Below are 27010 nucleotides of genomic sequence, written 5' to 3'. Positions count from 1 at the left end.
TGGCTGTGGTGAGAGTTTAGTCTACCAATAGAGGAAGGGAGAATTAAATCCAAATGTACAAGAGACAAGCTTGTCATTCACAGGGAATGGGATCAAACGGAATCAAACGAATGAACTGTGTTGCCAAAAATAAAATTTCTGCTGGATGTTTTTCATTTTCAGGGCAGGATATGGCATGGTGAAACAATTTGTAATTCTTGGTCAGGTGTCCCGTGGTTCCCCAGAAGATGGTGCTATTCGACTAAATTGCTTCTTAGAGAGGGGGAGAGAGTGCAGCCAGCGGTTTTGACTGACTCATCCACATGTTCTACTAATCTAATTCATAAACAATCCCACATGAAAGACTTCTGCAGTGGACGTTTTCTCCCACTGATGATGTAATGTCATTATAGGAACTGAACACATATGGGGAAATTATCTTTTAAAAAAAAATAATACTTGCCACCTTTGCAGTGACTTCTTTCGACCCAGAGAAGCAGATATGAGCATGCGCACTGCATCGGCTCTATGGGGACGGGGAGGACATCACGGAAAAACGTAGCAGTACCACAAACCCCACGCTGAGATTTCATTTCTCCCCCCTGCGCTAAATTGCGCGACGAAACGGCTCACGACTATGCTCGACGCGGCGTCAGAGTCCGGGACCACTTGACAGCCCCGGGCGAGGTCTGAGTCGGCGCCGAGCTGAGGTCGAAAATCCATTTCTTCATATGGGAGCAGCATGCGGGAAATGGTCGGAGGTTGCTGCGTGTGTTCAGACGAGCGAGGCTGGGCTGAGAACCCGCTGGTCTACTGTGATGGACACGGCTGCAGCGTCGCCGTGCACCAAGGTAACCGCTATTACAATGTAATAACCGCGCCGCTGTGAAGGATGGGCCGGCGGCTGTAGTGTAGGTAGGTCGGGGTAGGCGTAAGTAGGTGGGGAGGTAGGTAGGTCGCTGCCTACGTGCGTGCGTGTGTCTCTGTTTATGTGTGTGGGAGGGGTTGGGGTGTTTGTTGTTTCTTGTTGCCTTTTCACGCTGACACGATTAGACAGGCAGGCAGGCAGGCAGGCAGGCAGACGGGGGCCAAAAGCGGGATGACACCGGGCCTGATGGCGCCGAGCAGGTCAGGTTCGGATCCGTGGCCCTTTGGGTTCAAAGTCGCGACACGTACTGCGCGAGAGAGGCGTTTTGCGACAAACCCGGCGAGGCCCGTTTTGGATACATTGTTACCTTGTGTGTCCACATGCTTTGTTGCTGTATTGCACCGCAAAAGGCAGCTATTACAGGATCATATTTCTGGCAAATAAAAAAAAAAAAAAAAGCTCCCATGACTGTTCCTAGACTAACTCTGGAGCTGCTCTAGTTTTGTGCCGGCCCGACTTCACTCTTCCCTCCTCTGCCATTTTTGAAGCAAAGATGTTTTTGTTCCTAAAAGTCAGCGGAGCTAGAGTGATTTGAAATCATCAAGTGTCTTCTCCATACGAGAAGACAGTCTGAATAAGAGTGTTTGGAGAGAGGCAGTATGGGTAGATTACAGTGAAGTTGACACAGTGTGTTGTGAGCTGTCTTCATGGGCTCTGCTCATTGTGATGTGGTATATTTTTTTGTATTGAACCTTTATTTTATTAGGTAATTCTCACTGAGATGAAAAAACTCTTTTTCAAGGGAAACTTGGCCAAGATCACAGAAGTAGAGAAAGTTAGAGACAGACAGGACAGCACAATATAAGACATATAACAAAGCATAAAATACAATACAGCTTAAAACAGTAAACAGAAAGGAGAGAGAGAGAGAGAGAGAGAAAAGGACGATGAGAGAGAAAGATGGGGGCAAACTGGGGGAATGCATATATACAGTATACTGCAAATAAACCTATACATATTAATGTGTATGTAGTAAACTCTCATTGGAACCTTGATCCTGTCGAAAGACAAAATGAGTATTGAAGTATTGAATATGATATTGACCTGCAATGTCTGTGTGTGTCTGTTTGTGTGTGTGTGTGTGTGTGTGTGTGTGTGTGTGTCCCAGCATGCTACGGCATCGTCCAGGTGCCCACTGGGCCGTGGTTCTGTCGGAAGTGTGAGTCACAGGAGCGGGCGGCGCGCGTGGTGAGTAAAACCTGCTCCGACATGTCATCCCATTACTCTTCCATGGTGCTGATGTTACTGTTTGTTGAAGCTCACAACAAGCTCTCTCTCTCTCTCTCTCTCTCTCTCTGCTCTCTCTCTGCTCTCTCTCCTGCCCCAGAGATGTGAGCTGTGCCCCCACAAAGATGGCGCCCTCAAGAGGACAGACAGTGGAGGTAAACACGGGGATGCTGCCCCCTCTTTCACTCCATTCCCCCCTCCAGTCTTTCTGTCTCCATCTCACTTCCCCTTGTTTCCCAATCTCACGTATCTTCCAACATCTCTCCTTCTTCTTTGCAAGCTCTCCATATATTTTGAATGAGTTATACAGGGAGAGTACAAAATATTAGGAGCACGTCTCTCCATGAATTAGACGGACGAGTTTCGTCCAGGTGAAAGCGGTAGATTTCACCTATGAAGTCCACTTCATTCATAAAGAGGAGATGTAGATGAAGGAAAGGAGACGGGTTCAACAAGTACTTTCTATCAACCTTGAGACAACTGAGACATAGATTGTGCATAAAGGGGGTGAAACTCAGTATTAAGTAGGTGGTCCTAAGATTTCGGATGCTTTGTATGTGTTTGCATATTTGTGCACGCGCCTGCCGGAGCATGCTTCTGTATTAACACCCACTGTTGTCTCCTTCAGGCTGGGCCCACGTTGTGTGCGCGCTCTACATCCCTGAGGTGCAGTTCGCCAACGTCCTCACCATGGAGCCGATTGTCCTGCAGTACGTCCCCCATGAGAGATACATCAAGGTACTGACACACACACACACACACATACCATAGCACTCTTCCTGTAGGCTCTTTAATGTTCACTACACCCATCAAAACAGATGAAATGCCTTTGATCAGAATCGCTGTAAAGGAAAAATACGCCGTAATACTCTTTAACACTGTAAAAAAAAACAACAGCTATTTGTGGAGTACATTGTATTTCTGGACCCATTTTGTTGCATAAATTACATGATGATGTTAAGATGTTTCCGGCGTTGCTAGAATGGAGTTTGATTGCAGATATTTTGATGTCAGCCCCTCAGTATCAGCAAAAGGGCTTCTTTCCAGACTCGTCATTTTACACTGACGTTCACCAATCATACAGGGAGAAATCCATCATAGAAGAAGCAGAGAGACCCATTTCTCCACTGACAGTAACCTAAATAGATCAGAATGCAACACAGCCACAAGACATGTTGTGTTCTGAGTAAGGGGCATGACTCTTGCTTTTTTCCCTCGTCTGGAAAACCTTTCACTCCACATCGCTTTCGCTATCGCTCTCTCCACCTACATGTGCTGTGCTGTATAACCCGTAACTGAATGCAACAAGTTCACGGCCATTCTCACTGGGGTTGTCCAAAGTCATTCTGGGAAACGTAGGAAATCAATAACTGAAGTAGAAATAGAAGAGGCAGGTTGAGAGAGTGGGGGTACACCGAAAAAGTAAATTACAACACTTCATCACAAAACAACTTCTGGAAAGTACTGAACATCACAGTCTAGTGATACTGTATCTAACAGTGCAAGAGTATCTTTGGGTTTTCATTTAATCTCCAAAGTACAATAAATATCCAGGAATGGCTGACATTGGTGTAGTGCAATGTTGACAACATAGAGTTTCATCGTACATACTGACTCAGAGGGTTCAAAGATAATTGGACCTCACATAAGTGCTAAGAGGCATAAGTCATACTGTGGAAAAGAGACAAAACACATCCTTACATATACACTCATGCTTTGATATTCCGAGATGCAGGCTCTGAAATATTCTGCTAATGTATTCTTTTTATTTTTTATTTTGGTAAAGCTACCCGTTCAACTGCAGACTAGTTTCAGGCCATTATAGCTTTAGCATAGATCAGCTGTCTTGTAACCTAAGCCCTTCACCTTTTTTTCCTTTCTGTGCAGCCTTTGGTAGTTGGTAGTATAAGAGATAGAGGTAGTGAATGCTACCCAGCGTTCGCCAGTGCTTTTAGAGGCAACAGCCTTTTTGTGGGATGCACATTACAAAGAAATCGATACTCGACGTAGGCCCACTTAGACAGACTTTTTCAATGAAAACTTGATATCATTGGATTACATCTGTATTGGAGTGAACGGCCAGTTACTGAGATGCTGTGTGTGTGTGTGTGTGTGTGTGTGAGTGGGTGTGTGTGTCTGCACATAAATGTACGTATGTGAGTGTCTTGAGTGCCTGGTCTCATATTACTGTGTCAGCTACACTAAATTGCATGCAGCTTTATCCTGTCAGAGCCATTCATCCAGATTTGCTGCCTGCATTCCTAGACAGCGTTACAATGGACAGTGAAAACTTGAGAAGCCACTCTTCCTTTTACATACCCAGATGGTTATTTCTCCAGCCTTTCATTACATAGCTGACATCTTGCGGGGGCAAAAGAGAGTGGAGAAGGATTGGGGGGGGGGCAGGAGACAGAGGAAGGGTAGGGAAAAAGCGAAAGAGAGAGGGCTGAAGGAGGAAGGTAAAGAGCCCGCTGTTCCTTTGTCCAGCACCTGTTGCTAGGCCTCTTCTGCCCCCCGCTAGCCAGCCCCCTCTCACTGGGGAGAGGCTGAGCGAGAAGTGTGTGAGTGTGTGTGTGTGTGTGTGTGCGTGCGTGCGTTGTACACTGAGATTTTGTGTGCTTATGTGTGTATGATTGTGTGTATTTGTGTATTTAGTTACATATCAGTGACAGGGAAGACTTATGCTACTTTCCCATAGGATGCGAGAACTCCACCTTTGTGTTTTAAAACCCATGATTTCCAAAGTCCTGGCCACACATGAACGGATTTTCGCTGTGTCAAGCTCAGCGGCCTTGTACACAAAGTTCGACCTAGTTGAACTTTTGGCGCCATGAGTTTTTTAATGAAACCTTCACGCGTCCAATAGAAACAAGGGAAGTAGCCAGCCAGAAAACAGAGGAAAATTGTATTTTAACAGTAGCAGGATTTCCTGAACTATACAACACAAGGCTGAAGTTTATAGGGACTTGTGTAGAAAAGCTCTCTCCTAGAAACATCGACACCAGCAGCTACATGCCATTCAGTATGAACTCCACCTGTTTTTTCACAAGTTCCCCAAACATCTGGTCAGGAGTTGTGCTGTATGAAGCAGTGGACGCTGAGCAAACCACACGTCCCGTCTGAAAGACCCATCTGTCCTGCTGACAAGCATAACTTCTTTGATTATGCTATCATCATTTTTAGCTGCACCTTCACTCAAGTCAATCAGCCTTTTGCCCTTCCCACACTACAGTCACAATCAGAGTCACTATAACTGCCAAATAAAATGAATACATAGGAGTTTGTCCTGGTGCCACTGGTGGAACAGGGATGACAGGATCTCACATACACTGCAAAGGGAAAGTGCAAGACTGCACAACCAAGCACAACTTTCTCACACCCGCATGGATCTAGTGTTGTTGACATAGCAAACTCTACATCTGTGATCATAGCAGGTTAACATAGCACATATACTTAATGAGAGGAGATGACCATTCCTTTGTAATCTCTCTCTTCCTGCGTCTTTTATTCTTTTGCTACTCCATTAGACATGTTATATCTGTGAGGACCATGGGAGGGAGAGCAAGGCTGCCTGCGGAGCCTGCATGACCTGCAACAGACAAGGCTGCAGACAAGCTTTCCATGTCACCTGGTAAGTATTTAGGTCTGTGTGTGTGTGTGTATGTGGTGTATGTGTGGAAGATGTGTCATCTACAGCACAGTGATACACATTGTAAAGGATAATGTATGGGGAGCCGGTCATTATCGCAAAAACAAGCTTCGACATGGTGAATCAAGACAGTAGGCAGTACAACAAAGACAGTATTTGACACAAAATATTGATTTAAGTTATTTTATTAAAAGCTGAAGTAGTTTACAAGCTCCTGCTAAAAAACAGTCCAGCAGGATTGTCTGCAGTAACCAAGGACTAATGACTTTGATTAGCAATGCACAAAATGCAGAGTGGTATGATTAATGTGAAACAGCGGTCTGTTATGTGAAACAGCGGCCTGTTGTTCAGAAATAACAGACCTCAGAATGTAATATGTAATAAAAACGCACTTGTCATTTTTTATTATCCGATATTAAAGCTCTGCCATAAAATCTGCTGCTGACCACACTTGAAAATGCCTATTATGCATCTCCCGCGGCTGTATTTGTTTGACTGTGTCTGCACTACTTTTTCCAGCTCTTGCTCCCTATCTCTTTACATTTCATTCATCTGCTTTGTGCCTGGATTGTGTCTAGACTGTAAAGAATTCCTATCACAATACAAAACTAAACCACCTCCAAATCAGGTCTGGAAGATCAGATGGCGATGATTTTTGTGTGCCTAGATCCGTCACTTAATCCATCCTGCCATGATCAGTGACAAAAGCTCTCAAATGACTCAAGCTGCATGCAAGTGTCAAGTGTAGCTGGGGTCTATGTGTGTGTGTGTGTGTGTGTGTGTGTGTATGTGTGAAATTTCCTCTCCTGTCTGACCCTGTGACTCTGTTCAGTGCTCAGATGGCTGGTTTGCTGTGTGAGGAGGAAGGCCCAGAAGCTGACAATGTGAAATACTGCGGCTACTGCAAGCACCATTACAGCAAGATGGTAAGATGCGTAGCACTCTGGAGACTGCGAACCATCATTCTTACACTAAGGAATTATGTTGATGTTGTTTTTGATGCAGTTCAGTGATGTAACTAAGGTAGTCAAGGAGATGATAGAGGCTTAGGAAATATGCTTACCGAAAATTCTCGCTTACACTCTTCCTGTAAATGCACTGTGAAGTGTTTTACTGTTAACCAGCACTCAGGGGCGTGTATCATTTTGATTGACATCTCTTAGCAAGCTTGAAGTGCTGTGCTGGGCGCTCATTTCAAAGGTAACTGGTTTAACAAATTCTGTTTGTCCGTTTTTGCCACAGATTAGCATGCTAGCAATTTAAAAAAAAATGCACATTGATCCCTAAGCTACAGTAAGTGTAGTGCTATAACCATATTTCATCAGTGCTGTTGTATGTTTTTTTTATTGCCACCTCCTCAAACATTGTGTAATTAGTTTGTGTCATTGAATATTAGGCTAGCACCAACACAAGAAACCTGTTCAGCTCACCTAACTCCTGTCCATATTTCCTTTTGATCAGAGCCACATGTCATGAAATGAGCTCCATTTCATGGGGCCTTTAAGCATCATTTGAAAACAGCTCTGTACATGCTGCCCAAACCCAGTTTTCCCAGTAGCTGTTAAAGTTTGTTTGTGGGTTCGAGACACTTTCTTCCTCTCTTCTTTTGACTTACTACAGCAGAAGAAGTTGCGCTCCAGTGAGAATACAGGTAGTTCCTTCGGCCACTCCAGGGGGCGCTCCAGCTCTCCTTCGCAGGACAAACACCACCACCACAGACAGAGGAAGGTAAGCACTTATGTTTGTGTGTGTGTAAGCATGTGTGTGTTTGTCTGTATGTGTCTGTGTGTGTTTGTTAGAGTGATTAAGTTAAGCCTTAAAGCCTCACGTCTCGCTCCTGATATGACAGACCTCAGTCCTCTATACATCCCTGAGTCCGATGTACCTCTGTCTTTTCAGAGTCATAAGGACAAGATGCGGCAAAAGGAGCGTCACAAGAAGTTGTCTGATAGCTTGGGCTCTTCAATGACCAGCAGTATAGACAAGGTAAGAACTGCCAACCGACAGGAGAGACAACACACTCCTGGATTAGTGAGATGCTGGCCGCAGTTTAAATTTCAAGAAATCTCAATGCAATAATACTTTGGTCACTACATAAAAAAAACATTGTTTGGACAAGTAATGTCAAGGTTCACTGACAAAGACAGTAAGGAACTGCTAACCAATTGGGTAAAGACTTGGCAAAAGCATATAATCAGGAATCTAATTCATCTTAAGTCTAACCTGTCTTTCTTACGCCCTGTCTGTGTTGATGCAGCTCTCCTCCAGTCACCACAGCAGTAAGGATGGTGAAGGAAAGCCCAAGAAGCTGAGCTCTCACAGCCTTGGTCATCGCAGTAAGAAGACAGGAAGCACTGGCAAGAGCTGCTCCTCCTCCTCCTGCTCCTCTAGTCCGTTCAACACAGGTACCAAATGAAGAATGAAATGGGACCCAGAATCGAACCTTGAGGCACTCCACAGCTAAATTGTGTTAGGGATGTAGAGCTACCAAAGCCAAACCTGTTAGACATATGTGGTATAAAGACGGTTGAGTCCAGAGTCTAGAAGGCCACAGAATTTTCAAAACAGTCACTTAAGATGTGTAATGAAATTTGACTCTCAGGTTTTAGTTAGTTCACCTTTGTGCTCGACTGTAACTTAAATGTGTTTTTCTTGGAGGTGGCTCCCTGTCTTCAGCTCAGGACTTCCACCAGTTATCTTCCTCCTCCCGCCTGGAGCGAGACCATGACCGAGGTGGCGGTGACGACCACAGCGGTGAGGACCGCAAGGAGCGTCACAGGAGGACAGTTGTCCAGGAGGACGAGGAGGAGGAGGAGGATGAAAAGGAAGAGGAGAAAGAGGGGGAGGAGGAAGAGGAGGAAGAGGACAGTAAATACCACAAGCCACCAGCGTTGACCCCTGCCGACGGCCCCCTCGCAGCGTCACAGGGTCACGACAGGTCGGAGGGCAACGGCAGCCCTTTCGAGACCAAGGTCACCATCTCCACCTTCGGATCCATCATGCGCATCACTTCCTCCTCAGGTCTGGGCAGCAGCAGCAAGATCCGTAAGATCTCCTCCTCAGGGGAGTACAAACCCTCCAAGTCCCTCTGTAAGCCCTCTCACTTGACCACTCCCCCTATCCTGGAGGAGGCGGACCTAGAGGACAAAGCCACGCCCCCACCGCTACCTCGAGAGAGGAGGCACCGCGGCAACAAGAAGAGCCGCCACGGCCCGGGGCGCCCGCGGGGGAGCAAGAATCGGGAGAGGAGGGAAGAGGAACACCACCACCACCACCATCACACAGCGCCTCCTCCTCCAGCCTTAACCTCCTCGCTCTACACCAGCCCATCTTCTATTCCCCACCCTGCTTTCCCCTCCGCCCTGCCTCCCACCACCACCTCCTCTTCTTCTTCGTCTTTCTCTTCTTCCTCTGCCGGCAGTTTTTCCACAAGTCGTGGCAACTCACTGCTCGGCTCTGGTGAGTCTAAGAGTGGGTGTGTGGTAGCCCTCTAGCTTCCTGTGTGCTCACACACTGCGTGTGCGTGTGAAAAAAAAACGTAACTGTATTACTATCTGTTTGCACTTTGGTGTTTATTTGCAGCTTGACTGTAGAGAGGTCAGATTTTTCCATTACAAACACAAGAAGTCAGCACCACAGTTTATCTGTATATCAGCACCACACATTTCAGTTGAACAATCCATTGAAAGTAATAGCCAAGCAGGACAAGTAAAGATAATGTTTCATGTACAGTTTGTTTTTCAATTCACTGTTTTTCATCCAAGTGGTTATGTAATTCAGAGTATTTTGCAAATCAGTCTCAGCATTTATTAAATCTGCAAGAGGCGGAGATAATGTCCTAGATAGTGGTTTTTGTGTGCACATGTACGTCAATGGTAGATTTCCTGCCCTAGTTGGAGATTGGTTCGCCTGTGTGTGTGTGTGTGTGTCTGTCTTTGTCTGTGTCTGTGTCTGTGTCTTGTTGGCTTATGTGTGTGCATGCGTACTTGTGTTTTTGAGTCCTATATGAAAGACTTGTGTGATGAAACTGTAATCTTTCTTTCCTTCTCGTTCTCTCTATCTCTATCTTCCTCTCTCAGGCATCTACTCCAGTCTCAAGGACCCTCTCACACTGGGCGGGGGTGTTTGCAGTACCCCTCTGTCCCTGGGCGGAGGGGTGTGTAGCACCTCCTTGTCCCTAGGAGGGGGCATGTGTAGTACCCCTCTCTCCTCAGGACTGCTTTCATCCCACGTCTCCACACTCTCTCTTCCTTCAGTCAACGCCGTCTCAAACACACAGGTAGACTAAAAACACAGAAAATACATACAGATTACCAATCAGCATAGGAAGGGTTTCAAGGTAAAACACTTGTTGCCTTGTCTGTTATTTATTTATTCCATTTGTTCAATCCCTATGTCTGGGACTCTTTTTTTACTGTTTAACTTAATTGTTCTTTTTGTTTTATTGATCTGTGCCATTTGTGAATTTGTATTTTTCTTGGTTGTGAAGCACTTTGTAACTTTGAAAAGTGCTATATAAATAAAGATAATTATTATTATGATCTATATTACTTGATGTTGCGCTGTATTAAAAAAAACAGATGATTACATCTTTTAAATGTTATTTGGTAAGCAAAAGGCACAACATAGCTAATGACTTTAATAATACCCAAGAGTTTTTCAGTTTTTCAGGAATAATATTCAATAATATTCATTAGTTATTTTTTTATGCCAACACCTATTTTGAGTACGTGTTACATGTTTCAAATGGTGGATATCTGTTTTGAAATGAAGCCCTTCATGTGCCTTTTAGTATAAACGTTATTTTCTCATTACCCAGTATGTACACCGTATGAAGAGCAGGCATTTCTGTAGCAGTGTCCATTCCAGATAGTCCAGATGATTTCCTGATCAGTAAGATGATGTTGTTCCCCGTCTCATAGGTCCACCCAGGTTCCAGTACTACCTATAGTCTGACTTCTACTCAGCCTTTCGCTAGCTGTCTCTCCACAGCCCCCACACTGCCACCACTACTGAGCCAAGCCCAGACCTCACTGCCAGGTAAGATCAAGGCAGAGTGTGTATGTGTGTGTGTGTGAGAGAGAGAAAGGGAGATGAACATTGTTTTTTCTGTGATTTCTGTCATCTGTTTTTCCTGGTTCTGTGAAGAAAATATCCCAAACCATTAGAATTGGCTACCAAAAGAAAGACTCTTTTGACAAAAATATCATTCAGAAATTGCAGATTTCTGCATTTTTCTGGATCCTAACATAAATGTCTTCATATAGCACAGTAGACCTTATGTTTAAACGACAAAAGCACTGCCAGTCAGTAAACAAATTACAACTTTGCATAGCTAAGTTCAGATGTCATGACTCTTTCTTTCCCTTCTCAGAGTCCGACCTCGATGACTGTCGCTTCCCGTGTCAGGGGAACTCACCGAGAGAGAGCCTTTCCTCACAGTACGTCTCCTTCTTTACTCTTTTCATCTTGTGACAAGGGCACTCTTTACACTTTTGACATTTACACTAGACGATTTTTACGCTAAGCTGAGTCGCATTAGGGATTCAGCCAATGTTCTTTTCCAGTATGAATTAAAATGAGTGAGCAGGTAGACGGCCAGTGAAGGACACTTCAACAGGACACATAACTGAACACATTGGTTAGTGTGGGGATCAGACCTGTGCAATTTCGATTATAAGAAGGCCTTGCTAACCACTCATATAGCCCTGCCACCATTTCAATTGAAACATCATTTTGCTGAGTAAGTAAGTAGCTCTTTTTCTATTTCACTAACAATACAGATAGAAATGATCAAAGAGTGATAGCTGGTTATCTGCCAAAGCAGCTGGTAAATTAGAAAAACTTTCCAACCACAGCCACAATTTGCAGGATCTCGTGACTGTGTCATTTCCCCACCCTGGCTCTGAGCGATGACTATTTACCACTTTCTTCCTCCCTATTGTTTCTACCCTCCTCCACACCCAGGTCTCCCATGAGCTGTCTTCCTCTTCTGTTTGACCAGAGAGACGGGTTGGGTCCCGGCGTCAGAGCCCGTCCAGAGAACGTCCCTCCTGCCAGCTCCCACATTGAGCTCCTGCTGGAGAAACATGGCAACGGAGAGATGGGAGTCAACAGTGAGTGAGCCTGGAAATTTTCTGTTCACACTAGTTTCTTCCAGTGTGCATGATTTAGTCGTAGCAGTAGTGGGAGTATTACTGCATCGATCTCACTGTGGGAAATTCTTTTATAACTGAAATACCATAAGTGATACAATACACTAAACAAAGCTTAGTCAGGACAGATTACATGAGTAACTTACAGAAACATAACGTAATATAATGTATATTGGTTGTAGAATAAGCCCAGAATTGTCTGATTATTAGCTAGTTTTCCACATAAAATGAAGAAAATCTGCATATTATTCTGTGTATGTTCACCTATGCTCTTTGCAACTCTATGGATACAGCATTTGGTGCTATTCAGAGATTATAAATGTATATTGTGACGTTTTTGGGAACAATAAATAGCAGAGCGACTGACAGCATACTGTGAACGGTGCTTCAAAGCAGCAATGTTCTTTCATCATACGAAATTTCTATCCCACCCTCTCATGAACCAGATGACTCTCTACTTACCTCTCTGACTCACTGACACCATCAGCTTCTATTCATTTTCTAACTCATCACTCTTTTTTCTTTCTCAACCCAGTGCTTTCGCCAATTTTTCCATTTTTCCTCATTCTTACCTCCTTCAGTCTCTTAATTCCCTTTCTTTTACTTGCATCCTTGTGCCATTGTTCCTTCTCCCAAATCAAACTTGGACCCTTCCCGTATTCCCAAATTTCCTGATATCTCTTTACCGTGCTCGTCTTCTCTCTCCCACAACTGTATTTCACCCGTATCTGTCTTTCTGACTTCTTAACCTCTCTTAACCTCTCCTCCTCTGTGTCTGCCTTATTATATCCTCCCAAGCCCCAGAACAGTTTATAGTAATGAGCATTTACTGCTGTTCAGCCAGAAATGAGAGAGAAGAGTTTGTTTGTTCTCCTAGTCTTTGGTGCCAGGCATGTCACACTGATGGCTCCATTGAGAATCAATTAGAAAGCATTCAGAGGATGGTGTTCATTTTCTAGTTCAGACCCGATGGCACTGCTGTGAAATAACACTAGATGCTGTGCCAAAAGTCTACAGGATTGTCACCAATTCATGCCAATGTCATTACAGATTTGAGTCTTATTTCTCAGTTTTCTAGTTTTGGCAGTAATTTATGCTCCAAAAATATATAATTAATGATTGGGAATTATTAGGCTTTTTGAGAAATGTTTGAATTCTTTAAGGCATGTAGGAGTTTTTTTCAGTTTATTTTGTCAAATAAATTGTGATTCCAACCTAATGGCTGTGATAATGGCATCGTACTGAACCTGACAACTCTTAAATCGGACCAAATGAAAGCACGGAGCAGATCACTGGGCCTGTTTTTTGTGTCAGACATACTTTTTCCCCTCTAGACTGTTTAACCACAACTAATTCAAACTGATATATTAATGAGAAAATTATACACTAGGGCCAGGGTCAATTCACTCACAATTGACTCAATTCAAAATGTAACTAATGTAATTAAAACTGATATTTATGTTATGATGGAGCCTTCATCCTCAATTATTTCATTGTGAGAGCATTTTGACAGCAAAAGATTTCCAGTTGTTGGGAGTGTGTTCATGAATTGATTAAATTGAAAGTGGATTCATCCGAACCCTGTCATACATTCAGCATCTTTACATTGATTGGCATGCCTGTTAAAGTCACCATGACATGAAAAATTACTTTTCACCTTGTTCGCTAATTCTCCATATCATAATGTACACCTATTTAACAATAAATGCCAAAAATCTTTACAGAAGCTTTATTTTCTCATATTTTCTATCAAAATCCCATCACTTTTACTTCCTGGTAAAGGCGTATTTTCAGTGGTTTCTTCATGGCATACCAGTAGGCGCAGTAGTAGAAACAATCCAACCAATAATACCATCGCATATTTTTGAACAATCCCCTCTCCACCCCTCTCATTATATAAAACCTGCAACGTCACAACTCTTAAGTGACACAAGTGGCAACATGGTACACCGGTGCATTTTTGGATGTTCATCCCCAAAAAATCCTTGTCTACTTTTCCTAACACACCGTGGGTTTCATCCCAGCTGCTGGAATTTATTTATTTTGAAGAATTCCGAAATTTTTGACATCTAAATTATGTGCAAAGCATTTGTCCAGCGACACCAAGTATGGAATGGGCTTCAGTGCCTTTCTCTTTCCATGTTTGTCATACTCCAACCCGCCCACTTTTGAACAGTCCGTCTCTGCATTACATCCCACTCCAACATCTTGTTTCAACCGGAAATATGTCAAATGCCCTTTCCGAAACACCTCGTAACTCCCTCCCTCTCCCTCCTCCAGTTGTGGAGATGCTCCAGTCGCTACACTCCCTGCAGCAGGAGAACCAGCGGCTCCAGGACCAGATCCTCAGCCTGACGGCCAAGAAGGAGCGACTGCAGCTGCTGAACGTGGAGCTGGCCGTGCCTTTCCCTCCACAAATCCACTCCGCCCAGGGATCCATGCACACTTCTGCCCAGATCAACTTCCTCTCATCCGTCCAAGGTCAGACTCTACACCTCCGCTACTTCCACTCCACAAGTTATTATTTTTATATCCTTTGGCGTTTGCATGACCCACGGCCCAACAAAAGTGTTACTTTTCACCCCTTTGCACTCCGTATGAAAACGTTTAGGCACTGTGTCCCTGTGGTGTGATCTAGTTTTCTCCTCTCCTCTCTTCTCCTCTCTTCTCCTCTCCTCTCCTCTCCTCTTTCCTACTCCTTCCATCCCCTGCAAGAGTCCAACAAGTCATTTTGAAAGTCTATGTGTAGCATGTTTAAACATCAATATACAGTATTATTGTCAAATTAATTGTGATACCTTGGTATAATTACCGTAAACAAATGAGACTGTGGTTGAGACGATTGGTAGCCTCTCTCACATCAGTGCTATTGCTAGACTTAGTCAAAATTAAGACCACATTTCTCATAAACCCTGTTGCTTCTTGTCACAAAGAGGATGTTGCTACTTGCTCCGTTTTCGCTGGAAGAACAGCGGGCTTTCTCAGTCAGGAACACTTTAGTCACAAGATAAAACCATTAATCACAGATAAAACCATTAATTGCAACTAATGGTAATACAGTTATGTTTGACGGATATGGCTCTGCTCTATCAGCTCCCTGCTTACACAGCAAGCATGCTGAAGGTATAGCAGGGGCGCCATGCAAATCTCCCCATGGGAGAATACAGAGCAGAGCCAGAGCAGCAATACTCAGCAGTGTTGACACTTAAGAGCCACCATGGCTCGACTGCATAGACTATAACAGGTGGAGGCTGGGGAGGTGGAGGTAAAGCTTTACCAAGCAGCAGAGTGCAGCAGTTGTGAAGCAGGAATCAGTGTAAGAGGAGGCCATTTAAATAGACCGCCTTGTTATGAGAATGGATTATGATTGGTGTGCGTGGCGATCAGCTGGTAGATGACTAGCAACGCGTGACGTCCGTGCCCTGCCTGAACTAACGCGATGCTTCATTTCTTGTTTTGTTCTGTAAATCAATCTCCATTTGTGCTGTAAAGATATGGAGCAGATTTCACATTAAATCCAACCCGGTGGCACATAATGTGAAAGGCATTGTAGAGTAGAGGCTCCCAATGTTTTTTGGCAATGGTCTTGTTTGTATACAATAATTCTACTAATATCTCAAAATTAATGTGGTAATGATTTATTGATGTTAAAATGCTATACGTCACGCCTTTAATGACAATAGAAAAAGTGGTGGTTAGTGTATGTGTTGTGAGTTTGTAGTTATTCTGAGTCCCTGTGTCTGTGCCTCTCTTCTCCTTAGACCCCCTAAGCACCAATAAGAGCCCCCTGTCCAAAAGCTGCTTCCTGAATGACACCTCCTTCATTACCTCCTCTGAGGTGAGAACCTGTAGAAGTCCCGCACCTTGTCGTACCACACAGACCTGAGTCAAACACTATTTGCAAATAAATCTTGGCCTTGTAACCTTCTTGTAGCACAAGATGTGTGGGATTTGTCCCAATACAATGAGTGCCAGAACACTAAGACAACCACAGGAGGGTATTTTGTAGTGAATTTGGTATGTTTTTCTGTGACTAACAACTTAACTGACTTTATCAAACATCAACAAACTTCAGGAATTATTTGCAAATTCTATTTGGCCTCGGTCTGATAACATCATGTGAACCTGTGCCATGTTTTTGTGGCAATTTTAATTTTTAGCTCAGCTTAAAGAGTAACTAAACACCAAGCCCAACTCTGTGTAAAGCCTGACATCGAAAGGTAAAAACCATGCTCCTGAAATTGCCATCTGCTACTGGCTGATCTTTGGTGACATCACATGGCACCAAAGATCAGCCAATAGCATAGATGTCAGGCTTTAGATTTGGGTTAAGTTACTCTTTAAATCGAGGTGCAATGGCACTGAATACATACCAAAACTAATAGCTGACCACTAAAAAGCTACAATGCACCTTCATGTCTTCTCTGCAGGAGCTCCACTCCGGCAGTCCGTCCCGCAGTAGCTCCTCCCTCTCCTTCCAGAGCACTCCACCTCCTCAACAGAGCCCCGCCTCCTTCGGCCAGCCGCTGCTGAACGGACTGAGTCGTGGTTTGAGTGACGGGTTGGGGACTATCAGTCAGGCTGGCGGCTCCGCCCTGCCTGTGGTGGGCGGGCTCATGGCTTCCCTCGCAGGAAGTCCTCAGCTGAGCATGAACGGTGTGCTGGGCAGTCTGAACGGGGTGATCCAGTCGCCCGTGCAGAACGCCCCCCAGCCCACGCTCCCCGCCCTGCGGCCCCAGCCTCCGCCTCTCAACCCACAAGCACTGGCACAGGGTTTTCAGCTACCTAAGAGTGTGAGCCCGTACGTATCCAATCTGTCTTGATCATTTTTAGAAAGAAAATCCACCGTAAAACACTTTGACACTGTTAGGAAACAGCTATTGATGATGTACCTTGGATTTCTGGGCCCATTTTCTTGTTTGGTGGTGTATTTTTCTTTTTCCCATGCTATTTTCCCAACTAGCCAAACGTAGACACTGTTATGTCATGTGGAGATATTTCCAGTGCAACTGCTGTAGAGTCTGATAGCAGAAAATTGTTCAGCTATCTAAAACATCAACGGTAAACATCAGGTTTTGGTGTCAGTCCCTCAAAATCAAAGAGCAACAACTTCTTTCTAGACTCACCATTTTGCACCAATGTCCAATAATCATACGGGGAGAAATCCATCGTAGAAGAGGCAGAGACAGTAATTTCTCCACTTACAGTAGCCACAATAGACCAGAATGCAGTGCAGCCACAAGACATGTTTTGTTTTGAGTAAGTGGCATGGCTGACTGACTGGAAACTCACTCTCTTGCTCTTACTATGCTATCGCTATTGTTCTCTCCATCTACATGTGTAACCAGCAGCTGAATGCAACAAGTTCACACCAGTTCTCTGGCGGTTGTCAAAAGTCATTCTGGGAAACGTAGGAAATCATCAACTGTAGAAGGTAGAAGATATTAGTGAGTTTCAAATAGACGAGGCAAGTTGAGGGAAAGTGAGTACAGCAAAAACTAAATTAGAACACTTCATCACAAAATAACTCCTGGAATGCATTGAATATCACAGATTGATGATAACAGTGTAAGAGTATCTGAGGGTGGATTTTTCCTTGAATGCTGTAGACATTCTAATACATATATTAGTTATCTTTCTTAGTTAGTCTAATCATCTCTGTATGACCAGCTGCTGTTTATTTTGACAACTATCACAGCTGATTGATGTTTTGTTTTGAGCGTGTTGACACCATGTCTGGCAGCTGACGGCTTCTGTTTGAACCCATGTTTAGCCTGTGTTTGTTTGGGCTGATGGTCGTCTGGTCTGGAAGGTGCAGCTGACTGTGTGTCGGCGGTTGTGTTGCAGGTCGTCTCTCCTGTCGGAGCAGCAGAAGCAGCTTCTTCTCCAGCAGCAGCAGCAGCTCCAGCAGTTCCTCACCTCACAGAACTTCACTCCTGTAATGACACTTACAGCTTCACTATTTCTGTCACTTTCTCCTCTTGTCAGTGTTTGTGTAGCGCCTGATGGGTATTTTCCAGATTTCATTTCATTGATGATTTAAATCAACCGTGAGAACAGAGTAGGAGTAGTGTTCTTTGTGGAGTGTGACTATGATGAGAAAACAAAATCAGCACACATTCAAATTCCCCTTAGTCACACGGTGGCCATATTTGATTGACGTCATGCTCAGGGTGCGAAATCCTGCCTGGAAGGCTGCAAAGCAGATGTAAACACTGTCAGACTCAGACAGACTTCAAAACTGTCAAACTTAAAATATTCGCCAAAATTAGCCTTTGATGTCATTGAGAGATGAGCACAGCTGGAAGACAAATTACCCAGAAGGTCTAAATGAAAGGCTGCAGCAACTGGACTGAAGTGAATATGATACTGAAGCCAGGACCTGCTCACACCAGTGCTTCACCTGTCCATAACATTAGCTACTGTTAGCAGTCAGATACTTCATGTTGTGAATGTTATATATATCTCCAAATAAACTGTAAGTTGCAGCCTATAACTGGTTTTAACAGTATCAGTTTTAACCTGCTAAAGTAATCCGTTTGCTGACAGACAAACAATTAACAGTTTGACTGTCAAAAAAGTGCCACTATAGGATATGAAGCATAATGCTGGGATATTTCAGATACTAAAGATTAAGACTGCAAATATTGTCAGTTAATAAGAATTACATCTGGTTGGTTTGAAAATAAATATAACATTAACAACATGAAGTAGCCGACTCCTGACAGTACCTCATGTCCAGTTACCGTAGCTTTTGATTTGGACCTTTTTGGGTAATTTGGCTTCCAGCTCTGCTCATCACTCACCAACACTGAAGGATAATTGTGGTGTGTATTTTACATTTTTTGTCCTACTGGAAGACAAGACATTGCAGTCTTGCCGTGCAAATAGGGCAAATACTGGGAACTTTTTTGGATTGTGGCTGGAGAGGTTTTCTTATCAGCTAACCAACCACCATCCTGAGGTTGTTTTCCATATTAAAATCATATTTGACTTGCAAACTAGTAAAGGTGCCAGCTGTATTTTGGAATCAATCAGGCACTGTGTCCAGCAGATGTAAAAATTAATTTCTGCCCAGAGAGTGACTGTGAGGTTTGGGTGTATGTGTGTCAGTGTTAAGCCCCTGTGTTTTCCCCCTCCACCAGGAGCAGCAGGTGATGGTGTACCAGATGCTGCAGCAGCAGCAGAGACAAAGGGAGCTGCAGCGCCTCACGCTGACAGGATCGCTCACCTCCACCCCGACCTCACCCATGATCGCCCAGTCACCCAACCTGCTGTCCTCAGCTACAGCCTCACCCCTGCAGGGCGGCCAAGGAAACAGCCTCTTTGGCCTGCAGGAGACTGCACTTCACAAGCCTGGGGTGAGAAATATTGCATTATTTTTCGTTATTATTGTATCATAGGGCTGGAAAATCTCTACAAAAAATGATTTCAGTTTTGGAATGAAAACAAAAACAAACTGTTATTTTGTTTTCAGGCTGCAGGAGAGAAGGGTGGAGACAAGAACGGCTAACGTCTCTTGGTTAAATGGGAGCAGCTAAAATCAGGATATCAGTCGTCACACGTCATTTTTAACTGATCTGCCCCATCAGGAACTGAGGCCGACTTAAAAATCTCATCTAAGACTTTTGAACCGTCTTTCCTTCTCTGTCATCTTTATCTTACAGCCTCTTTTATGAATGTATAATGGGACGGACTTAAACGTTAAGCGAAGTTTTTTCGTGTTTTGAAGTTCTTTGTATCGGAGGTTCTTCTCATAGGTTTTTTGTGTAGGCAGCTTTCAGAGAGCATGAATACAGTGGTCTCTTATTAAATTGCACTAATTTGTTAGCTAGACCAATGGGGCTGCGTATGTAGGCAGGGCCGGAGTTCCTACTTGTCCCTGCAGGTGTCGTGCGGGGTTTTGGTTGTAAGTTTGAACTCTGGTGATGCAAGGTCAGAATGTCTCTCCTTTGACTTCTCAAGCACTGACCGCTATTAATTTCCCCCATGGCTTGAACCAATGTTTCCATTCAGTCTGTCCTCTCTGGGGACTTTGAGAATCACAGACTTCTGCCACCTCTCGAAACCTCAACTGTCTTCCTTGATATTTTGTCTTCCCTTTGTTTTTGCCTGACCCAAATTTCATCCAAATCTTCTATACAGTATGTTGCAGCCTCGCATGAGCACCTGTTATGTAAAGGATACTTATGCTGCCATTTTTGATATGTGGTTCATATGGCATTTTAACATAAAAAATAGATTACATCAGACTTTTCTGTAATCTTTTTCCATTATTGAGATAATTGGTAGCCATTTTGTGCTGATTCATTGCTGCAATAGCCTTCACTGGATATAAAATCCTACCAAAAATCTCAGTAAACAAAAAATATGGCAAACAAGCCTGAGGTATTAACTCAAGAATGGCACAGAACCCACATGTCAAAAACGGCACCATGGTCCACTAGAGACTGGCATCGACTTGAAAGTTGAGCTCCAGGTTTTATTCAAACCCCCCTGAGAATATTTAGAGAATTTTATATCCTACCAGTTGCTACCGAGATTAAGCAGACTAAACCAAACATTTGGAAATTGTAAGTAAGAAATTAATTGTATTTCCTAAACAAGTGTGCACTTTGCATGTTAGTAGCTAACAGAGCAAATTAGCCATCAAAACAGTACCTTATAAAGGATTTCTGGTACTCAATAGGCCACTAGGGACTGACAGGTTTTTGATTTTTATGAGTATTTTGCACTCTGTCCTGAAGTGTTTTTTTTTTTTTTTTATGTTTCGTATATTGATATTCTTTTCATGTCCGGCAACTAGTTGTTCTTTTAGCAATACTGGATAGATAATGCCTTAATGATGCTAGATATACAGAGTAAATCATGAGCCCAAAGGCTTATTCTCTTCTCATCTTACTTTGATAGTGTTTTTATACGGGGTACATGGAGGACTTAGTAAAATGAAAGCACTCTTCCTGAACCCATTTATACTTTTGATAGGTAACAATGATAATTTCAACAGTTGAAACGTGTGAATAACCGTAGTGATAACTAAAGTGTCAAATCATTTTGTATTGTAATTTTGTCTTCAGATGCAATGTTCTTTTGTTGTTTGTGCTTTGGAGAAGTGAGAAACGATGACTTATTGAAAATCTTACAGTGAAGCCTGTACAACGGTGTCATAGGACACATTTCAACTGGCTAAAGACAGCCAAGATGGAAACTATTGTTAAAGTGCAGTCACAACAGTGTATAATGAATAGTGTAGCTGTTATCAGCTCTGGTAAGACAGTGGATCTGCCAATGTTGTTACTGTGCGACATCATGTTGGCCTTTACTGCTGGGTGTGTTGAAGCCCGAGTTCAGGACACAAGCCAACCTGTAGACTAAGATAAGCTTCTCTTTCCGTCCAATACACTTTACTATGTGATGCTTCTGTCAAGCTCATTTACTAACAAAGGCCACTCACAACTACATCTCTGCCTCTCAAGGTAAGGGATTGTTTTCTCATATTTTCTCCTGTGTTCTTTAACAGTTCTTAGGCCTTTTCAAATATTTTCTCACTTCTGTTTGCAATCTTAAACATGATCTCCCATACATGTGATATCTGAGTACTAGATTGTTCTGTTAGTAGTTAATGTAGGTGTCGGTAAGGAACTTCCAGCAACTTATTAGTTGGTGAAAAATACTGTAGCAATGACTGAAGGAGAATGTTTATTATGTTGATAACCCATGAGCCTACATGTTGACATGACTCCTAGTGGGAGGTCTGCAATTTACCAAGTATGTCCTTATGAGTCGCCTCGCTGAGGCAAAGTCCAGGCAAGACCGAGTCCAAGAGATTGACTGAAGAGTACTGCGAAGGATTTCTGAAGGGTTTTTTTTTCTCATGTTGCACTGGGGCGTTTTGGGCCCAATTGTAAATCGTTTTTTAGTACCTTTTCAATTTTGTTGGAATACAAGTTGTATACTTTAATATGTTTGTGTAAAACACATTCATTCTTTTAAGCTTTGAAGTTTGGGTAACCAAGATAATCCATGTTATGAATGTCGTACTGTGTATCCTTTATGTATTTCAATATGTTTAAGCACCTGGCTCTGAATGATGTTTGATGGAGAACGAGTTACCTATTGGGATATGAATTGCATGAAATGCAGTGAAGTTTCTCAAATGTATTGCTAAATACCAAGTAATAACTATGCATAGATTTTAAATGCATTGTTCCCTGAAAAAAAGAAATTAAATGAAATGAGCACTGAATTTTAAAAAGGACAAGCACGTTGTCATTGTACAGTGTATTTGTTTGAGAGAATTGATCAAAAAGAATTTGACAATATTCAGATTAAAAGCCCTGTAAAGTATTTTGATATTTTTGTGTGTAAAATTAAAAGGACGGATTAAGACAACTGAACTTTTTTTGTCAATAAATGTATTTTCTTGTTTTACATTTTCTCTTGGGTTTTGAATGACTGAAAAATCTTATGTCAATACAAGATGTTCTTGAAGAGGAGGGAACCTAGAAAATGAATTCAACACTATTAATTTTGATAACTAATAAAACTAAAGAAAAGAGACAAGTTGTGTGTAGGCTAATGCAGGGGTTCCCAATCTCGTTCGTGTCAAGGACCCCCAAATAGATACACAAGACCCCAGACCCCACTGAGAAGGTTTGTCCTGTGAGAAATCCCCTCGGAGAAGGTGTTTGTTGTTGGGGAGGTGGGGAGACAACAGTGGGTCTAGTGAAATTATCATCAAAACACTTATCCTAATACATCCCCTCATTCTTCTAACATCTACAGAGTGAAACACAAGTGAAATTAAACTACCGGTATTCGTGATTTTGTTGGGGACCCCTGGAACCAACCCGAGGACCACCATTGTTGGGGACCCCCTGGAACCAACACAAGGACCCCCTGGTGGTCCGCGGACCGCAGTTTGGGTACCACTGGGCTAATGATGACGCTTGTGTTGTGAAGAGCAGGGTTGAGTGGTAAAGCGCAATTACTTTGCCTAGTGACAAATAGTGTAATGAATTAGTATTGCAGCTTCAGTAAAAGCCAATAAAAGTTGACTTATAAATTTTAAAAAAAAACATATGATATTGAAGTTCAACTATGCAAAAACTGTCCCATCCCTGCAGCCAGTGAGCAATGCTCAAAGTGCCATTTGAAACCAGTGGAGGAGAAAGGAGTATTGACTGGTGAGGGAGGGATTTCTGCAGGGCGGGTTGTTTACATTTATCTACCAATCGCTTACCTGCAGTCTATACGGAAGCTCGTGCTGCCCATACTGCAACAATCAACTTTCTGGAGACTGTTTCTGGCCTTCATCCAACACTCCGTGGCTCCCGCCTTTCATGTGTTTTTTTTTTTTGTTTTCTATTAAGTGAAACATCTTGCGACTTTGTCCGCGCCAGATCCGTTGAGTCCCTTCACAGACGGACTAAATCCAGATTTAACCACAACAACAACCCGACGGCAGGATGAATGCGGGCCTTATAGTCGCTGTGCGTAAAGGCTGCGTGGAAACTATGAGACAGAGACAGCCTCGACTTCTGCCCGGTTCCTCTTGGATGGTAAGCGCAAAACATAATAGTCTCCATCTTCTCTAGGTGAGGAGTTGGTTATGAGTAGGTTTTATTGTTAGTAATAATAGCCTTCTCTTACTATTATTGATTTTATTGTGATTTTATGTTGTTGCATTGCAGGTTTGACACTGTATTTAACATAGAGGATAACTAATATATCCTGTTCTTTCTATTCAAAGCAAACCTGACACGCCCCTCATTCACCTTTGGCACTAATGTGTGTCCTGGTGCCACCCCATGTTATCAGTAATTACAAAGAGTATAAAGAAACTAAAGTTCATTTGGCATTTCATGTGTCTGAATGTTGCCGCTGCCTATTTTTATCCTCTTTTATGTTCTGTTTGTGCTAGAATTCTGTATTTTTGTATCTTTTTACAACTATTTGGCTTCTTTCTTGTTAATGTCTGTTAAAAGTGCATTGTAATACTACTATCACACAATGTTCTGTGGCATTTGAAGGCCCACATCACGAGACGGCTGTGTGTTTCAGGTGCAGCGCTGCCTCCAGTCCGCTCAGCCAGCTGTTGCTGCCTGGCTGCCCTACAGGGTGAAGGTGTCTGCTGGGAAACGCTACGCCTGGTGCACCTGCGGACACAGCAAGAAACAGGTTAGTGTGCACAAGAGGCGTATGGCTCACCTGGGGTTCGGATTAAAGGAGAATGTAGAGCAGTGATTCTCAACTTTTTTCATATGAAGGACCCTAATTTAGTCCACATTAGAGCCACGGACCCCCATTTGGTGAGATCAAATCTGAGAATATTTGTATCGTTAGATATAATTTTGTCCACAGAGTTGCATCACTATCTGTATTGTAGGTAGAGAGATAACAGTGAAACTATGATCAAAACAGTCATTCTAATACATTCTCTAATTGTGTTAACTTCTTGTAAATGAAATAACGGTGAAGTTTAACACTTCATCAATTTGCTGGGGACCCCCCTGGAACCCGCTCAAGGACCCCCTGGTGGTCCCCGGACCCCACATTGAGAACATTGAGTCATGGTCAGTTCACTACTGTCTACGTCTAGCTTACATTTCCCCCAATCCTTTTGCAATGCATTCTGTATCTAATTAGATGTTTTAACATTTACTGATTTATCATCCTTTTTAAAATACAATACAAAGTTTACGGTGACAAACCTAGCTTGAAATTAGACAATGAAATAAAAAACGATATGGATGTTAGAATAAAGTTTGGGAGGTGACATGTTTTTTGAGGGATTATTTCCTGCTGGAGACTTCCATTTCTTCCTGTGTCAGGTGATTAAATAAAACAGAAACACTGATGAATCCAAATTAAGGCTTCATGTTTACCATGATGGATTATCTAAATCAGGCAATTTTCAAGTCTGTGGATGTTGTTTTTCTAACTGTATAAGCATGAATGGCAGCAAATGGCTTCTTCTGAAGATAGGAGAACAAGCCCTGATATCTCCAAATATGCTGACTGTGCACAGACACCACCAGGAGTAATGTAAAGGAGAGGGCTAACCTAGATGATTGGCACAAACAAAAAAAAAACACTGGTATTATCCTTTAAAGCTGATCAACTTCACACCTTGGCGGTCCCAATTGGCGGCAGGAGATAACTGATTGGATTAGTGAAAGTCTGAATGGCTTCATTACCCAGAAATCATGTGTCAACGTGACATCAGGAAACTGCACACACCTAAAATTCTTAGTCTTAGTGTCTGGTAGGTGGAGGTGGAGAAAGTTTTGTATTCATCACTTCCTGTATACCGAGAAGATTTCCCGCCATACCAACACCAGAAATTAATTGGGGTAAATAGGGCGAATCTACAGGGTCTCAGTCAGTGAGGATAGGACGCTCTTCTCTGTTGCAGCCCCGCTTGGTGATCAGGCTGATAAGACGGGTGTGTTTTTACATAACATTCCTGCAGCTTTAAATTTGAAAATGTAATGTTTACATTTTTTCCTTAGCCTACCTTGAAAGTTTTAAAACAACAAAAAGACTGAGATTGTTTTCCTATTAAATTAAAACGCAGTGTCATTAACAAAACCATGGCACTTCTCTGTATACTATTTTCAAAGTGTGTGTGTGCAAGTGTGTGTGACTGAACTATTCTTGTAATATGAGTGCATAGCCTGGTGATGCATAACAAAAACTTTTTAGGGGGTTGCTGGAATGTTTGGATGTTTACGTCCCTCGGGGTAAATCCTTCCTGGTTTGTTTCCCCTGACGTAGCAAGTTAAAGGCGGACAAAGGGAAATTATGCAAGGAATGGAATAAAATTTTACACAATCTGAACCAGTCCTGGGGCAAAAAGTAGTTCCAAATAATCCATCTGCTTTAACCTGCTGGGGGAGATAGGAAGGGTTTCGCATTTCACATCAGGATAATTCAGATAATGTCAGGTAAGTTAAGTCATCAAGAAGTAAATTCAACACAGATACTTTCCTGTGAGTGTTTCAACTTTCTGACAGTGACTGTATAGTCCTATATGGCATTGGGGGAAAAAACATAAAAAGTATTTGTTGATTCTGAAGATGATGTTAACGTCTGTGTCTTTCCACCTCCTCTCCCTGTCAGCCTTTCTGCGACGGAGCTCACAAGACAAAAGCACCGAGCATCGCTCCTCTGCGCTTCACCCCCGACAGAGACAGGACAGTCACGCTGTGCGCCTGTAAACAGACCGGCAATGCTCCGTACTGCGATGGCACGCATTTTAAAGTCATCTTCAGCGATTTAGTGACGTCAGTGAAGAAGATGTTTAAATGAACAACATTGAAGACGTCTGGCCTACCAAGCCAAGGATGAGAAGTGAAACTGACAAAAAAAAAATGACTTCAAGGATTACCTCATCCTGACAAAAGTATTGTTGGTACAGAGGCGGACAGTGTGTCATTTAAAAGCATTCATGGGCATCATTTTTGTTGATATGAAATCAAAATCCTAGTCATTACCTTTGACATTTAAAACACACAAAATGTAATTACTGCAGCTTTTCTTTGTTGGGCAGATGTGACGGTGTAAAGATATCCTACATTGTTTTATCCACCTCTTACTTGATGAGCTTATTGAAACTTGTTGATTATTCTGTGTATAAATAACTTTAAAAATAAATGTTTTTGTAGCCCAAGTTCTCATACAATTGTCCAACCTATTAAAATGCTATAAAAACAATTTTGTATTGTGTCCGAGACATACAGAAACCTGGAAGTTACACTACCAGTCAAAAGTTTGGACACACCACATTTTTCTTTATTTACTATTTTCCACAGTTTAGAATAATATTTAAGACATCAATAATAGTTAATGACACAAATGGAATTATGCAGTGACCAAAAAAGTGTTAAACAAATCAAAACTAATATTTTAGATTCTTTAAAGTAGCCGCCCTTTGCCTTGATGGAAAGGCAAAGGCTTTGGAAAGAAATTCATACATAGGCATCAACTTCACTATTTATAGTTGTCTAAGAAACAAATATCAAGCATTTAAGCAGAAGCCTTTAGATCAAAATGGCTTTAAGAAAATGA

The 27010-nt window shown here is 42.7% G+C and overlaps 2 protein-coding genes across 5 annotated transcripts; both read left to right on the top strand.

Moving 5' to 3' along the window:
* Positions 1-524: 524 nt before the first annotated feature.
* On the top strand, positions 525-22335 carry LOC139924857 (protein AF-17-like). Of its 3 annotated transcripts, none has more exons than XM_078291416.1 (20): positions 525-830; positions 2016-2095; positions 2235-2289; positions 2763-2872; positions 5662-5765; positions 6616-6709; positions 7407-7511; positions 7683-7769; positions 8041-8188; positions 8442-9242; positions 9863-10062; positions 10706-10823; positions 11158-11224; positions 11751-11899; positions 14219-14419; positions 15700-15776; positions 16369-16739; positions 17786-17876; positions 19084-19299; positions 19416-22335. In XM_078291416.1, exons 1-20 carry the CDS (start codon positions 722-724, stop codon positions 19449-19451), a joined length of 3219 nt encoding a protein of 1072 aa, XP_078147542.1. In that variant the 5' UTR covers positions 525-721; the 3' UTR covers positions 19452-22335. The 3 variants fall into 3 exon arrangements, with proteins under 3 accessions (XP_078147542.1, XP_071772164.2, XP_078147544.1); XM_071916063.2 differs by having other exon boundaries at positions 7404-7511; XM_078291418.1 differs by lacking the exon at positions 525-830 and adding an exon at positions 1042-1107 and having other exon boundaries at positions 7404-7511.
* Positions 22336-23211: 876 nt separating this feature from the next.
* On the top strand, positions 23212-26619 carry LOC139924869 (CDGSH iron-sulfur domain-containing protein 3, mitochondrial-like). Of its 2 annotated transcripts, XM_078282630.1 has the most exons (4): positions 23212-23499; positions 24002-24118; positions 25210-25293; positions 26063-26619. In XM_078282630.1, the coding sequence occupies exons 1-4, from the start codon at positions 23407-23409 to the stop codon at positions 26249-26251; spliced, it is 483 nt and encodes a 160-aa protein (XP_078138756.1). In that variant the 5' UTR covers positions 23212-23406; the 3' UTR covers positions 26252-26619. The 2 variants fall into 2 exon arrangements, with proteins under 2 accessions (XP_078138756.1, XP_071772177.2); XM_071916076.2 differs by lacking the exon at positions 25210-25293 and having other exon boundaries at positions 26063-26616.
* Positions 26620-27010: the final 391 nt, after the last annotated feature.

This window comes from Centroberyx gerrardi, chromosome 3 (genome assembly GCF_048128805.1).
Source record: "Centroberyx gerrardi isolate f3 chromosome 3, fCenGer3.hap1.cur.20231027, whole genome shotgun sequence".
Classification (NCBI taxonomy): domain Eukaryota; kingdom Metazoa; phylum Chordata; class Actinopteri; order Beryciformes; family Berycidae; genus Centroberyx; species Centroberyx gerrardi.
The sequence above is the reverse complement of the archived record's forward strand: the minus strand, read 5'-3'. Positions and strand labels throughout refer to the sequence as shown.